At 39.0% G+C, this 14,532-nt stretch overlaps 1 protein-coding gene across 1 annotated transcript in view; it reads right to left on the bottom strand.

Annotated features, from left to right (window-relative positions):
* Window positions 1-2,809: 2,809 nt before the first annotated feature.
* Epha4 (EPH receptor A4) overlaps window positions 2,810-14,532 on the bottom strand; it is a 140,400-nt gene continuing 128,677 nt past the window's right edge. Inside the window, exons 15-18 of the mRNA XM_005395504.1 lie at window positions 13,457-13,650; window positions 10,509-10,664; window positions 9,289-10,179; window positions 2,810-5,279 (exon numbers count right to left, since the gene is read on the bottom strand). Coding sequence (XP_005395561.1) covers window positions 10,065-10,179; window positions 10,509-10,664; window positions 13,457-13,650 — 465 coding nt within the window. The 3' untranslated portion in view covers window positions 2,810-5,279; window positions 9,289-10,064. The remainder of the gene's footprint in view (window positions 5,280-9,288; window positions 10,180-10,508; window positions 10,665-13,456; window positions 13,651-14,532) is intronic.

The raw sequence follows: 14,532 nt of genomic DNA, 5'->3' as shown, positions 1-14,532 counted from the left end.
ACCTGGAAAGGAACTTGTTACATCATGCTCGGCCTCTGCCTCAGTTAATTTTCCTCTTGTCTTAGGACCCATCTTTTGCTTCTGTTTGGCTAACGACTAGCCTGTGTTTGTCGCGGTCCATCATCAAAGTGAAGAATAGCATTTGAGAAGTGCTGTTTGTGGCTTTTATGCTTAGAACATAGAAATGATAATTAAAGAAAATCACTACCTCTCCCTGGCTATATATCAGATGGCAGTATCTTAGCTGTAATAGATTGCACTCTGCTTTTAGTGAAAAGTAGAATGTGAAGATTAATCCCTACAAAACACAGTGTGTTAGATGAACATTGCTCTGAAGTTATAATTTGCTCCCTTAGAGCTTACCAAAAATAATCAACATGACAAATCAGTGAAAAAGAAGCCACCCGGCAAGAGGACAGGCAAGTGGTGTTTCGAAACTACGGTGGCAATACCCTGCTATGGTGGCAGCACTGCCATCAAACTGGAACATACCCACCTGACAAATTGTTTAATCTGATGGGGTGGAGCAGCTTGGGAACGTCGTACACTTCAGGGTGGTGCCGAGCTTGGGGCAAGTTGTTGGATTCCAGCTGTTGATGTTTAAATTCCAAATTCCAACTCTTATTAGTGGAGTAACCTTGGATTACTTTCTAATGTCTCCATGCTTTAGTCTTTTCCTCTATAAAATGAGGATAAAATATTCCTGTGTTTTTTTAGACTGTTGTAAGAATTTAAATGTGTTCCAAAATGTTAAATGAAATGAAAGTCTATAAGCTTGGCCTCCAGTTCTTTCAAAGCCTCAAAAGAGGGCTTTTAGGTCTCACCCATCTGCTTTAGGTCACAGGGCTGAAGTGGCCTGGTTTTGCATATTATAGTTGAATTTTTAAAGAAAAAATAACTTCAAATTTCTTGCCTGAGATTAGGGTATATTTTACATTCCCCATCTGTCTCCTTCCTCCTAGGGAGGTTGAGTAACTAAAGCAATTTAAACATTAAAAGCCAGGTACTTCTCTAGATAAACAGAAGGCTATGGCTAAAGAAAGGATAGAGATGATTTTGCAGAACAAAAAATGTAATCCCTACAGCATCTGGATATCCAAAGATGAGAATCCAAGTGTTCCAGCACAACTCAGCATTCCTCATGCTTTTCTCCATCTTTGGCAAATATTCAGTGGACATGTTCATGGGAACTCAGAGTCAAAGAAGCAGTTTCAGTTGCTCTTTGCATTTAAAATGACATTTTCCAGCCTCCTAGCACTTGTGTATGGCCAAAGAAAGGTGTTCTGTCCAGGGATGAGAGAGGTAGAAGCAAAATTCCCTTTCAAGAATGGCCAGACCTTCCTCAACACTCTCGTTTACATCTCTTTCTCATTATGTGGTGAGCTTTGGTTACATACCAAACATGGCAGCCTCACAAGAGGAAATTTGGATACATTGGTCAATGTTTGGAAGTTTCCATAAAGATCCTCTGGGCCTTCATCAGGCTGTGATGTGAGCTAAATGCTCAGTCTGTTAAACCACTGAGAATATGGAGTTACTTTATTGCAGACAAAAGCTAGCACTCATTTCCCCAAATACAAAATTTCATATTGTTACACTGGAATCAATCTCTAAATTATTGGTGAGATTGCATGTGGTGATTTTGACGCCATTCTATGAGCTCTTCCTAGAAAAAGGAGGGCAGAATACTTCCAGGCTGACTTTTGGTCCTGCTAAATAATGGGGGAAAATGTCAAGCCTAGTAGCTCACAAATCCCAAATATGCTGCAACTACCTACATATTAATAGAGCCGATTCTAGCTGATTTGATGTAATAAATAAAGACAAAATAACCTAATATGACCCAGATTCTTAAATTCTTTTCATTTCATTCTCCATGTTTTAAAATGTTGCTGGTAATACCAAAGGGCGTGTCATTGCTGTTAAGCCAGTTGGTGTTAGGGCTTTGGTTAGTATGCCATTAAGTCTTGAGCCTGATTTTCAGTTGACAAGAACTTGGCCAATTAGTCATTTAGCTAATGATATAGTATCAGGAGGACAGTGCTCACTCTTAAGATTATAGTTTTAAATATTGTTTAATCTGATGAAATATTTATGAAACACATCTAACGCATATATGAATGTAATCATTAGCATGTGCAGTTTTAAGGATTCTCTTGAACCCCTTGGAACACCAATGAATGCCCAAGGATCCATGTATCCAGGTTAAAAATCCCTGGTAAGAATTCAACCTGACCTCTAGTAACAAAGATGTAGGTGAGGGTGAAAAAGGGGAGATGTCAGAGAGAGATTTGTACCATCAAAAAGGGTACTGAGAATAAGTACTAGTTGTTGAGTTCTGGCTAGATGCTAGATACTGTATTAAACAATTTACTATACTAATCTCTATAAAAGATTTTAGCGGTGTAATTGCCATAGTACAAACAAGGAAATGAATGGAGAGAAAGTAAGAGACTTGCCCTAGACTGCACAATTAGTAAGTGGTAAAGACCAAATTCCAACCCAAACCCATAATTCTAATTACAATAGAATGCAGGGCCTTAAAAATCAGATTTTCTACTGCATTATTCTCAAGGGTAAGAGTTTGAAGCCAATGCCTGTTTTACACATTGTAGACACGTATTGAGTTATCATACTGTATCCCATAAACAAGTACAATGAAAATAAATAGAAAATAAGCCAATGCTTGCTATCCACCATAAGTATGTGCCATTACAATTTAAGATTTTGCTGTGATTAAATTATAACTAATAATTAATTTAGAGAAAGCTTATATATAGCAAAAAATTATTGAAAACACAAAACCAGATTTCAAGTTTGTATACAGCAACTACTTTATTATTTTCAAATGCAAACTCTTTGCATTTAGTTTGCTATTTTACAATTTTACAAACTAGGTATAAAAGACCATAAATAAATGACATAAGTTATGTGTACCTAAGGTTCATGAAGGAAAGAAAAATACCTTGACAAATTAAAACAAAATAGAAAATCTATGTCTAACTGAAAAGATCACTCAAACTTTGGAACATGTATGAACCAAGCAATGTTCTGTTAATTTCTTTTTCCGTATGAACTAAATTATAATATGCCTTGTACATTCTAATTTTACACACAGTCCTTGCATATTCCAACATACTTGGAGTGATACAAAAAATAAATGCACTCTTCAGTGTGTATCAATGTTTGATGTTGTTTGGACAATGTTAAAGAAGTGAAAATATTGCTTCTAGAACTTTCCTTTACTGGTCAGAAGTGTCTTTAGACAAATATTGAGGCTATACAAGTGTATGGATTAATACACATATCCTTCACAGATTGAATATGAAGTCTCAGAACACACACGCTAGCAGTGTAGTGAGAACAACCTTTCTTTAAAGTAACTTTTTAAACACACCAGAACATTTCATTTATAAGATTGCTAAAAATAACTCAGAGCCTGCAGACACATGGTGAAGCTACTTGATTTGGTGCTGGGGAACAGCTTCATAATAGAAGATCTGAGCGTGATTTTAGCATCCAAGCTAAGTCAGTGCTTGCTCAAGGGCTAGACACAGACTACGAAATTGGCCTCCTACCCTTACCTCTGGGAAAGATGACCTGCTCAGAGACTCAACCTCATTTTTATACATATTTTTCAGGCATCAATGCATAGGCACATCCCTTTAAAAATATATTAAGGTCCCCAAAAAGGGGTGAATTAACTTTGTCACTCTGGCATAGCTATGAGAATACAATGCCACACACCCTGTCAGAATGCAATAAATATTTATTGATGATTTTCTCTACTTATTCAACAACAATAATATGGTTCAGAATCTTTTCCCTCCGTTTTTCCCTGATTTGATGTTATAGCTTATACACATGGCCGCAGGTCCTGCAACCATAGCTTAGAATAAGCAAGGCAGCCACTCAGGTTATGTAAAATGGCAGTATGTTGGCTGGAGTTTGGTATCATATCGCATCAATACTGAATCTTCACACACCAGAACTCAGATTCTAGAAGACTGATACACCTTGAGGGCAAGAGGAGTTAGCTGCATATTCATTACTGTAGAATTTTCCATGTAATTTGGGAACCTGAAATTGCTTCAGACCATTTCATACCAACTATGTTAATCTCAAGAGTCACTGGCATGTATTTTTCCGTGACATTGGGAGACAAAGTATTAATCTGGACGCATCATCTCAAAGCTGACACACATATCTACGTTCATCTGCAAAAGTATATGAATTGCATATATTTGTTCGCATTCAACAAGTCCATTTATGCAGGGAAACAAAAACTACTTGTACTCCGTTTGCGGCTACCAGACAGATTCCATCCCCTTTCCTCTCTCCAACAAGGAATTGGTGAGCCGGCTGAATTCAATCAGAATTTGTGATTGTGATGATGGGCTGTCACCTGAATGGGTTTATATTCTAAAGTTATTCCACCATTAAGGTGAAAATACCTCTTTCCGAAGCTGTAGAATTACTCTTTAAGGTTAATGTGGCAGCTACAAAGACACACTTATAGATATAGGACACTTAACATCTCCAAGTCCTTTGCAAGGAAGGGGAAGGGCATGGTCTCCAAGCCCATTGCATCATACGGTTCTTATCTTTGAACTGGTAGGAAACCAGAACTTTTTAGATGTAGCATTCGACAACATTCACAGGCAGTCTGAAGCATGAGGTTACACGCACACACACACTTATGCACACACACGCACACACACTCACACCTATGTACACACATCAAAAGAGATAGTCAGCTCATATTTAGTCTAGGAAAAAATATATTTATATCACTGCAATGGCACACCCTGGGTAAAATGTTACTTCAGCAATGCATATCATAGGCAGCTCATGAGAACTGGCTTTGTTCTGCGTGGTGGCACCCGAACTGGTGTCCATAGTAAAACCTGTTGCCTCTGGTCTCTCGCTGCCACACTGATGCGGCAGTGACATACAGGAATGAAGTATGGAAATACATATAAATAAAACCACGAGGGATTTGGGAGTCGGAACTCTGCAGAGCTGGTGCCGTGAGACAGTACATTCCTCCGTGCAACTGGAGAACAGATGCTGAACTTTAATTCTGTTGATTTCCCTGGGAAATGGGGTTCTAAAGTCATACATTTCTCCTTTTCAGGTACTGTGTCTTTGCCCCAACTGGTATCATAGAAGCAGAAGAAACACATTTGGAAGGAACTGAGGAGGGTGTGTTCTCTTTTCTTCCAAGGGCTTTGTGATTACAGGAAGGGCTGTGAGGCTGAGATAGCAGAATTTACTCCCTGCAGAGAAAAGAACAAGACTTTAGACACAACACTGGCCAATACTAACAGCTCATGACCCACTTATACCGTGAGGAAGAATGCAGATTCATAGGTGGTAATAGGGCTCCATAAATGTAGTTTAGGAGGGAGATCATGAGTTCTTACTTTCTTCCTTTGAAAAAATAATAATCCACTGATGCTCACCCGTAATGATTGAATATTACAAAACCAAGAAATAAAAAGCAATGGATGTTTTCCTTGAAAATAAAGCCACTTCTAAAGAGCAAGATAATCTACTTAGTAAAAGATCCACATGACCCACAGGTAGTCAGAGAGGACAAGGAGGCTGGGGCCAAGGGCACGGTGACTCTGATGCCAATATTGGAGGTCTCACGGCTCCAGGCTCCTTTGGAACACCAAGAATGCACCAACCACACCCTAGAGGTCCAGACGTGAGCCTAGAATGAGACCAGGATGACCCAAAGCATCATCATGGCTCCTTATGATCCTCGCAGTTTGTCAAATCATTAATTAAAAAAGAAAAAGAATTTTCTTTCCAAGACAAAAGAATTTTGTCTTTCACTTGTGACAAATGATTGTCAAGACTGCTCCTTGGACCACGCCTCCTGCTGCAGAGACTGTGTTTAATTGTTGATGGCTCAAATGTAGTGCAGAAATTAAGACTAAAATGCACCTTTACAGATGATTGTGCTTATTTTGTCCCATCATTTATCTGGTGTATGTGCAGGAGTAAAGAAAGTTTTTTCTTTGAGTTAAATGACCACTATTAAACGTGTCCAAAACATTGTAGTCTACTTTGAGAGACAGAAATAAACCATGGTCACCAATGATTCATATAGTAATCAGTTTTTAAAATTGGAAATTATAAATGCAGGGTAGAGTGTTGTTATCAATATCTTCAGAAGATATCCTTTCTTTGCAGTGTAGTTTTATTTGAGAATTTATGGAAAGAAAAAGTAGAATATGAACTCAACCTTAAAGCTCTGTAATATAATTGCAGCATGTGGGTAAGCACCATATATAGTACAATGATTTATTATATATAATATTATATATTGGGGGGTACTGCAATTAAATATATGTTCTTCACACTGAGCTGCATTCCCAGCCAGCCCTTCTTATTATGTCTTAATTGGAAACAAGGACTCACTAATTCCTTCAATTGCCCAGGTTGGTTTTGAACTTGGGATCTTCCTGCGGCAGCTTCTTGGAGTCTGTGATTCCAGGAATACCCACCAGTACAGCTTTATAATAAAGAGTTTCTTTTGCTACTAGGAATTCCATTCTCAGAGAAAGAATGGTCTCAGAAACCTTTGTCCCTTGTCAGTCTACCAACCCCCTTTTTCACTTAACGCCTATTGTGGAACTATATTTACAATATTAAGTGAGGACTTTGTAGAGTTGAAATGAATGGAAACGACTAGACATATGAAAATAGAAGAGTAGAAATGTAAAGGTTTACATCTAGTTGGTGCTAGAGTAAGAGTTAAGAAAAACAGTCTCTTGCCTTTGAATTCAGAGAACTCCCTTGTGATGGGGAATTTCTTGAACAAAGATCAGACAAAGCATGTGGTGTATGAAGAGGTCATGAGTTATTGAAGGGAATTAACTGTGATTAAGTAAACAAAGTTCTGCTCCTTTGAGCAGCCATAAAGACATCAAAATATCTTTATCATCCGGTTCTTCATTGCAATGGAGTTGTATTTGTGCACTTTACGGCATTTCCAATTATAAAATAACAATTTCATAAACTTTTCTAGTAAACAATGCATGTTAAGCCTTCAGAATAATTTGATAGGGCTACCACTTTTGTATAGTTGTTAGTCCCAAATACCCATCAATTCATTTAAAATAGGGATCTTCATCTGCAGGACGCCTACTACTAAAGTGCATTTTATCCCACGCTGGCAAGTGCAGTGAAGCATCCGGGGTCACAAGTGAAAGACAGCAGACAGAGGAGCTACACTTGGCCACTGGAGGAGGAAGACTGCCCTTTCTTCCAGGAGCTCTCTGTGCTGTCCACAAGAACATTTCCTACACACATACAATGTTATCATGCATCAGGAAATATGTTATCACAAAGTCATCATTATTTCCCTAATTTACAGGGGACGAAGTAAGTTATAAAGAACAGTGGGGTGATTTTCCCAGTGTCAACATTTCAAATGGCTTTAGAATTCATAGCTGTCTGGATGTTAGAGTCTGGCTCCAACTGTGAAAGTAATGGGGTATTTCTAGTGTTCTTGCATCTCTTTCACACTTCGGGAGGCAGTGGCAATAGTAAACACTTTTACTGCTGCTGGTTATTATTTTAGGTACCTGGAAAGTTTTCTTTGTTTTGTTTGTTTTGGTCCTTCTACTGGCTGTGACTCTAACATATTCAACTGTTAAAATTAAGATTTAAAATGCAACTCTTAAATGACATAAGATTTTATATTCTTTCCTTTAGTCTTTACTTGATTATTTCATTTAGGGATACCTGACAAATAGTAACAAAACTAATCTGGCATAGTATACAGTGTTAATTTCCCGGGATACTTTAGAATCAGCATATCCTTTCTTTAGAAAAGTTCTGTTTTGAATATAATATATTCAATGTTTAGAAAAAGAAGGAAGTGCCAGGTGCGGTGGCGCACACCTGTAATCCCAGCACTTGGGAGGCTGAGGCAGGAGGATCATTGTGAGTTCAAGACCAGCCTGAGCTACAAAATGACCTCAAGGCCAGACTGAACCACATAGTGAGACCCTGTCTAAAGAAGAAGAAAAAAAAAAAGAAGAAGAAGAAGAAAGTAAAACTTGATTATTCAACATCTGTAAGGGCAAGGTAGCTGTCTATTTTAAAGTACAATTCTATGATACTTTCTTAATGGAATTGGAATGATTTATTAAAATATTCCACAGCTTTGTTGAACTAATAATAACATTTTCTAAAAGTAAGAAAAAAGAAAAAGAAAAACAAACAAGCAAAAATCTCCTAAAAGCCCAATCTATATTTGTCAACTTTTAACATGAATTTCTAGAACTCATAGACTTCAGCAAAAGGGGTGATAAAATAAAAAATTGTTGAAGCAGTTTTAAAAACAAATTTTACTTTCCTTCTGAACAGAAAGGCTTTTACAACTTATGTTGCAAAAAAAAAAAAGGTTTCTACTAAACTGTCATGATTTGACAGCATCAAATTTTACATTCTTTGCTCTATAAGAAATAGCTTTCAGGATAAAACTGAGAGGGAAATAAAAGGTCATTAAATCAGCCAAGCTGTTGTTTAAAAATGATAAAAATGGAATCTTTTTTAAGTTAAAATTCTCCCAGTGCAAAGTTAGGTCCCTTGCTTGTAGGAATGAACAAAGCCACACATTTTAAGAAGAAAATCATAAAATGGAAGCACTTAAAGCTGCTAATGAATTTATAGATAAAAGATGCACTCTTTAGTAGGTTACTTTCTGATCAGAAGGAAGTCAGAGTGCATGCCACATCTCCCAAAGACATCTTGGTAAATCCTTCTTAGCTAACCCTGTCTGGGGCAATGATTTCTGGAATAGGACAGAAGTGAGACCAGTGGAAAAGACATCCTAGCACTTTTTCAATGAGGCAAACTCTCTGAAGGAAGGTGTATGTGATTTAACAGTTAGAGAGAAAGGTCCTTAAAGTTACTGTCAGGTACCCAGACGATACGATGGATTGGTACCAAAGGAATTCTTTGTGAGGGAAAGTACAGCCAAAGGAACCAACCATCTTTCTGAACTTGACCTCACCTTGTATAATTTATATTTCACTTCATCCTAGAAGAATGTCAGAAGAATCATACTACACTTGATGTCCTTTTCTATTATCAAGAAAGGCCTGAACCCCTGAAAACAAAAACCCCAACACTACCTGGTAGACCTCAAGAAATACTTGCTATTCACTGTTTCAAATGAGATCATGTTTACACACACACACACACACACACACACAGAGGAAAGTTTTCACTTCAGAAAATTCATTGTTGATTCCTTCAACTTACCTTACAGATTTGGGGTTGCTTCTTTAAAAGGAGGGAAGTATGAAAGTTTCCTATTCCAGATTGTCACAGCCCATTATCCATAAGGTAGTTATGATAAGTTTGTAGGGTCCACAAGTAAGACTTAATATGGCACAGCCTCAGGCCCAAAGAAACACACTTCCTTCGTCCAGTGAGGGGTTATGGGGCTTGAGTTCTACATTATTTCTAATCCTCTTTCCTTTTCTTTCCAGCCCCACTGTGTCTGAAGAATCCACCAGGTGACTGGGGCACCAAAGAAGCAACACACATGAGCCTCACGGTTTTTTCACCATCTTTTTCTCCTTGCTATGAACCAGGCCCTAAAAGCTACAGCTGAGTCCTTCACAACTGTTCCTGGGCATGGTCTTCACTCCAGTGAAGGGAAATGACTGTAATTTATGCCACAAACAAAACACTATGGTGTGATTCCAAATGGAGAAGAAGCTCAGTGTCTGGCAGCAAACACAGCATGGAAACTCAGAGGCAGAGTTCTATTTCTATAGGTACATGTATTTTACAGACTGGCAAGGACTTAGGTACTTCTGAGAAACCATTTGTTCCAGGTCTAATTCCAATGGCCGGCCGTCACTTCGGTAAAGCCTCACAGCGTCAGCCATCCGTACACCAAGCAATGCTGCAGGTACTTTTTCCTTTATTTTCAGAGGGCGAAGACGAAGTAAAAAAAGTGCAGTTCTTCAATTAAAGTGCATGGATGAGGTAAACTAATTTCAAGAGTTTTGAGTTTTTTCAGTACTGGCTCAGACAGGAACCATCCTGCCGTGCATCTGCTGCACCTGGGTTCGCATTGCCTGGACGCTGCTCAAAATCTTATTCTGGTGCGTGATGGCCGTGATGCCGATTCTTGCCAGGTCACTGTAGGTGGAGCAACAGAGAAGAGAGAGACAAAAAGTCACGAGGACTGCGAATCTCTTTTCCTGGACGTCATGCAGACGCACATTTGAATCAGCCACAATCGATGCAGCACGACAAGGCAGGTGTGTTACAATGCTTAAGTAACTCAATGCAACGATGTAGGTGCTTTAGAGAGGCCGTGTAAAAATGTACACAATCAAAATGAGAGGCATTCCAGTTTTTTTTTTTTTTTTAATGAGTAGGATGATTATGTAGCTCAAAGCAAAATAAAAAGGGAAATACTATGAAATCTAGATTTACCCTTTCGTGTTATATCGCTGAGTACTTACTCCTGGTTCATGTGCACCACAGCCTCTAGCGTGGTATAACCAGCAGCTGTGAAGTTATCCTTATACCGGTCCATTTTAATGGCCTGGAGCCAGTCGCCTACTGATACGACCGCAGAGAATTCCGGGGAGCTGGGATCCAACAAGGCAGTGTTAGGTCTGTAAGTGAAACAAGAACGTGTAAACAGACAGAAGCTATCAGTGCTCCGGGAAGACTCAGAAGTCAGACTGCCTAAAATACACAAGAGTAACTGAAAGCCAAGAGAACACTTGAAAGGGCACATCCATGCTCAAATATAACCATGTGATTTTTTGCCCTTAGTTTTGCAAAGCTGTGAATGCAAGAATCGCTCTCCCTGGGCTTAATTCCATTTCTTGAACTTGTTTTATGCAGATCTCATAGAGCACTAACGCTCATAGGAGATCTTTCAACATCCTAGCTTGGGGTAGAGAGTAGGGGATCCCCGGTGACTGAAACCTGCCCAGCCTGTGCAGAAAGAGTTCAGTCCCTGCTGTTACGGATGTTGCTCTGGCAACTATGGAAACCTTAGTGAAGTATGAGTAAGGAAAACTGGGAGCTTGCCACCCGCCAGACTGAATGGAAGCAGAGAAAACACCGAGAGTTCAAGCCCGGCATAGTTCCAGCCAGGTCTGCAGGCAGTCGCAGGGCATTCAAACCAACCAGGGACAGCAGGGAGTTAATCCCTGCTTTAATCAACCCATGCCTGACCAGCACGTGTGCCAAGACGGGCAGAAAGAATGGCTACTTTGATCACTGTTTGGATTGTGGAATGTGCTTCTCGTATTCCTTTGCTGGGGCTCCTAAATAATGACTTCAACAAATTCTAAGAACTTCTTATTAACTTATTTATTAGTCTACACATTTCTCGAGCCAGGTGTTTTATATTAGGCCACTGGCAAGACTGACTACAGGCAGGAATTCTGCCATTAATTATCACATTGATAAATAGTAAATCACCTATTTTAAGGAAAGTATTTATCAGGAGAACTGTAGTCATCTCCATCACCAAACTATTAAATAATCATAGGACAGATCTTCAGAGCTATTTCATGCACCTTTACTATGATTACCTATATAGCAGTACTGTTATTTGTTATTAAAAGCTCTCTCTTTATAATAACAAAATTAGGTCAGTATAAAGCCTTAACTACAAAGCAGAATGAATAGTCCAATTCCATGTAAAATGTTTTATTTTTACCTAAATTATTTTGACTTGCACTAGTTCTTCTTCATATAAATATTGTAATGAAGATTTGTCTTACTTATCAGCTTTATGTCCAAAAAATACCTTGACTTTGTGACCTTTTTTTGTACTCATTATTTCAAGAAAGTTTAATATTCTGGCTAAAATTCTGCAGATGTTCATAGCAAGAACAAGATTTAATTCCTCTCTCAAATTTGAGTTAATACTTAACACAGAGTTCTAGATATTTAATTGAGTGCTGGATATATAGCAATAGCATGTGTTATTAAGCAAAGATTTATCTGTTTGCATTTACTTCTAACTTAAAGCAAAGCCCATTAATAAGGCAAGATATAGGCTCTAAGTGCCTCACAAGGTCAAAATAACCTCCAGAAGAAAACATCTCCATTCATTGTCAGTTAATTCCAAGGGTCAGTCTCAAGCTTGCTCTAGAAGTTTTTGTGCACATGTTATGTGACATCCTGTTATCAGCAATGGTAATAAGCACTGTATTATCAGTGAGAAAAGTTTAGAAGTAAGAAAAGTGCATCCAATAATTCAATGTATTCTGTACTTTGGTGCAAAGCAGGTATCATGTGGTATTAGTGAGTGAATGGCTTATGTATTCTCCTAAATACCATGAAAAGCAATAAACATCAGGCAACTGGCCTCACAGCCCTCAAACATGAACTCTGGAACTGAGTATCTAAAAGGCAGAGGTGGGTGACCTAACCCTAAATGTATTCTTTCTCTCCAGGACCTTGAAGTTTAGTTTTTAGGAGAAAGATTGAAGGAAAATACAAAAGGCTTATAAAGTTCTACAGGGCTTAATCGTTTTGGAGGAATAAAATACCCTTCTGTTTTTAACTCAGATCATGATAAAAGGAGGAGGCTTTGAGAATTGAGAAGCTCGAATTTGGAGATGAAGTGATGCTTCACTTGTCACAGTCCAGAGCTACTTGGTCTTATTGTTCTTGGCTTCCTAAATAATTCAGGTAAGAAAGATAGTCTGCACTCTTTCAGATGGGACCGATATGCAGGCATCCTTCATATGACAGCAGTAAAGTTAATTCCGCATGGGGAAAAGCTCCTAGTGAATTGTGGCACATGTAATATCCCTGTGTTCCTTATTGACACACTTCATGTCACTCTCCCCAGTGAACTGACTTCCTCTTTCACAGACGGTCCAGTCCTTTTTGTTTTAAAATGCCTCAAAAAATTCACTGTCTGCTTTTTGTAACTTGATTGGTTTCTATATTGACTCTGTATCCTTCTAAGGTTCAGAAAGGGAAAATCAGACTGAAACCCAATGAATCTCTTGCTACAATTAACACTTGATATGTCAACTTAGAATGCAGCGTTTAAAGACCTACTCTTCCATTTTTATTATTATTTCATGTTCCTTTGTCTTTTTTGAAAAGTAGCCTCTCCTAGCTTGAATGTCTTCCAAGAGTACATTTCAGCCTCTTCTTAAGTTTTCAAGGCCAGCATCTTAAGCACTTTAGCTCTTCCTTTCTTTTTCCTTTTAAATTTTCTTACTAGCATGAGGGCTGACAGGCATGAGGCTCTTCAAAATGATGAATTTAACGACTGTAAATACTTGACTAATTGAGAAAGACGTCACCTGGGTTGCACAGATCTGTGAAGCAGCATTTGATGAAAAGGTAGGAATTAAAATGAGTCACCACTAGCCTGCCACCTCTGATGCATTCCTTCATACATCACTATTAAGTAAGCACGGCAAACCTGGAGCTCTCTGTCCCTGTCCTCTTCAGGCTGTTGGGGTTGCGGATGAGTTTGTCCAACATGTTGACAATCTGCCCAAATTTAGGCCTATCGCTTCTCTCCTTCTGCCAGCAGTCTAGCATCAGCTGGTGGAGCGCGATGGGACAGTCCATGGGCGGGGGTAGCCGATAGCCTTCCTCGATGGCTTTAATCACCTACGGAGACAACAGGATGGCGTATTAAGCTGCCAGGCAGGCTATTGTTAGAGGTTTACCCTGCAGACAAGCATGTTTCTCATACATGAAGCTGCCAGCAAGCTGGAGCATGGGCATGGCTCCAGTTCCTTCACAGAAGCCAACAGTGGACCTGAGCATTGCTGGCAGCAGGAGAGAGAAGCCAGCTGTTGCTATGAGGTGTTAACAAATGGCAAGCGATGCCAATCTGAAACTCTAAAGGGAAGATTCATCCCTAGTCCAAAGTTGTTAGAACCCAATTAGATCAACAACATGGTGTCAGAGTTTGGGCAGTGCCCAAGGAGATCACATGGTTCTGCCCAAGCCCCTACTCACTCTGCAACTCAGCAGCAGCACACCTACTCATTCCCAGCAGAAGAGACTCTGTCTTAGTGCCAGAGATCCCTTCAGGAGCATTTCCCAAAAAGAAATATTCCCTTGGCATAATTTTAAGCCTGTATCCTCTTGCTCAGAGAGCTAACATTGATCAGCTCGAAAGCCACTGTCCAGATGCTCAGCCACTTTTCCTTTCGGAAGATTATATCCTTAGACATCAATTTTGTGTCTCTTTCTTGATTAAAAGATTAACAGTAATTATTTTTAATTTAAATCTTAAAGGAGACCCTCACCTATCTAAGGAAAGAAATTAAAATGATAGCAACTCTTGTCTTACTGTCCAAGATTATCTGCGTGGTTTCCTTGCTTAATAAGATATAAATCACTCAGCAGCCTCTTGCCAACTCTGATTTTTCTAAGCTGCCACTATATTATTTTCTCATTGGCTTTTCTCTAAGCCCCTCCCCTTTGGGGTATGCATCCCAGTAATGTAATGAGTGACTCACGCCACATTTAAAGAGGTGGATT

This window comes from Chinchilla lanigera, unplaced genomic scaffold (genome assembly GCF_000276665.1).
Source record: "Chinchilla lanigera isolate Chin_1 unplaced genomic scaffold, ChiLan1.0 scaffold00052, whole genome shotgun sequence".
NCBI lineage: Eukaryota > Metazoa > Chordata > Mammalia > Rodentia > Chinchillidae > Chinchilla > Chinchilla lanigera.
This window is presented reverse-complemented; position numbering and strand designations above follow the sequence as displayed.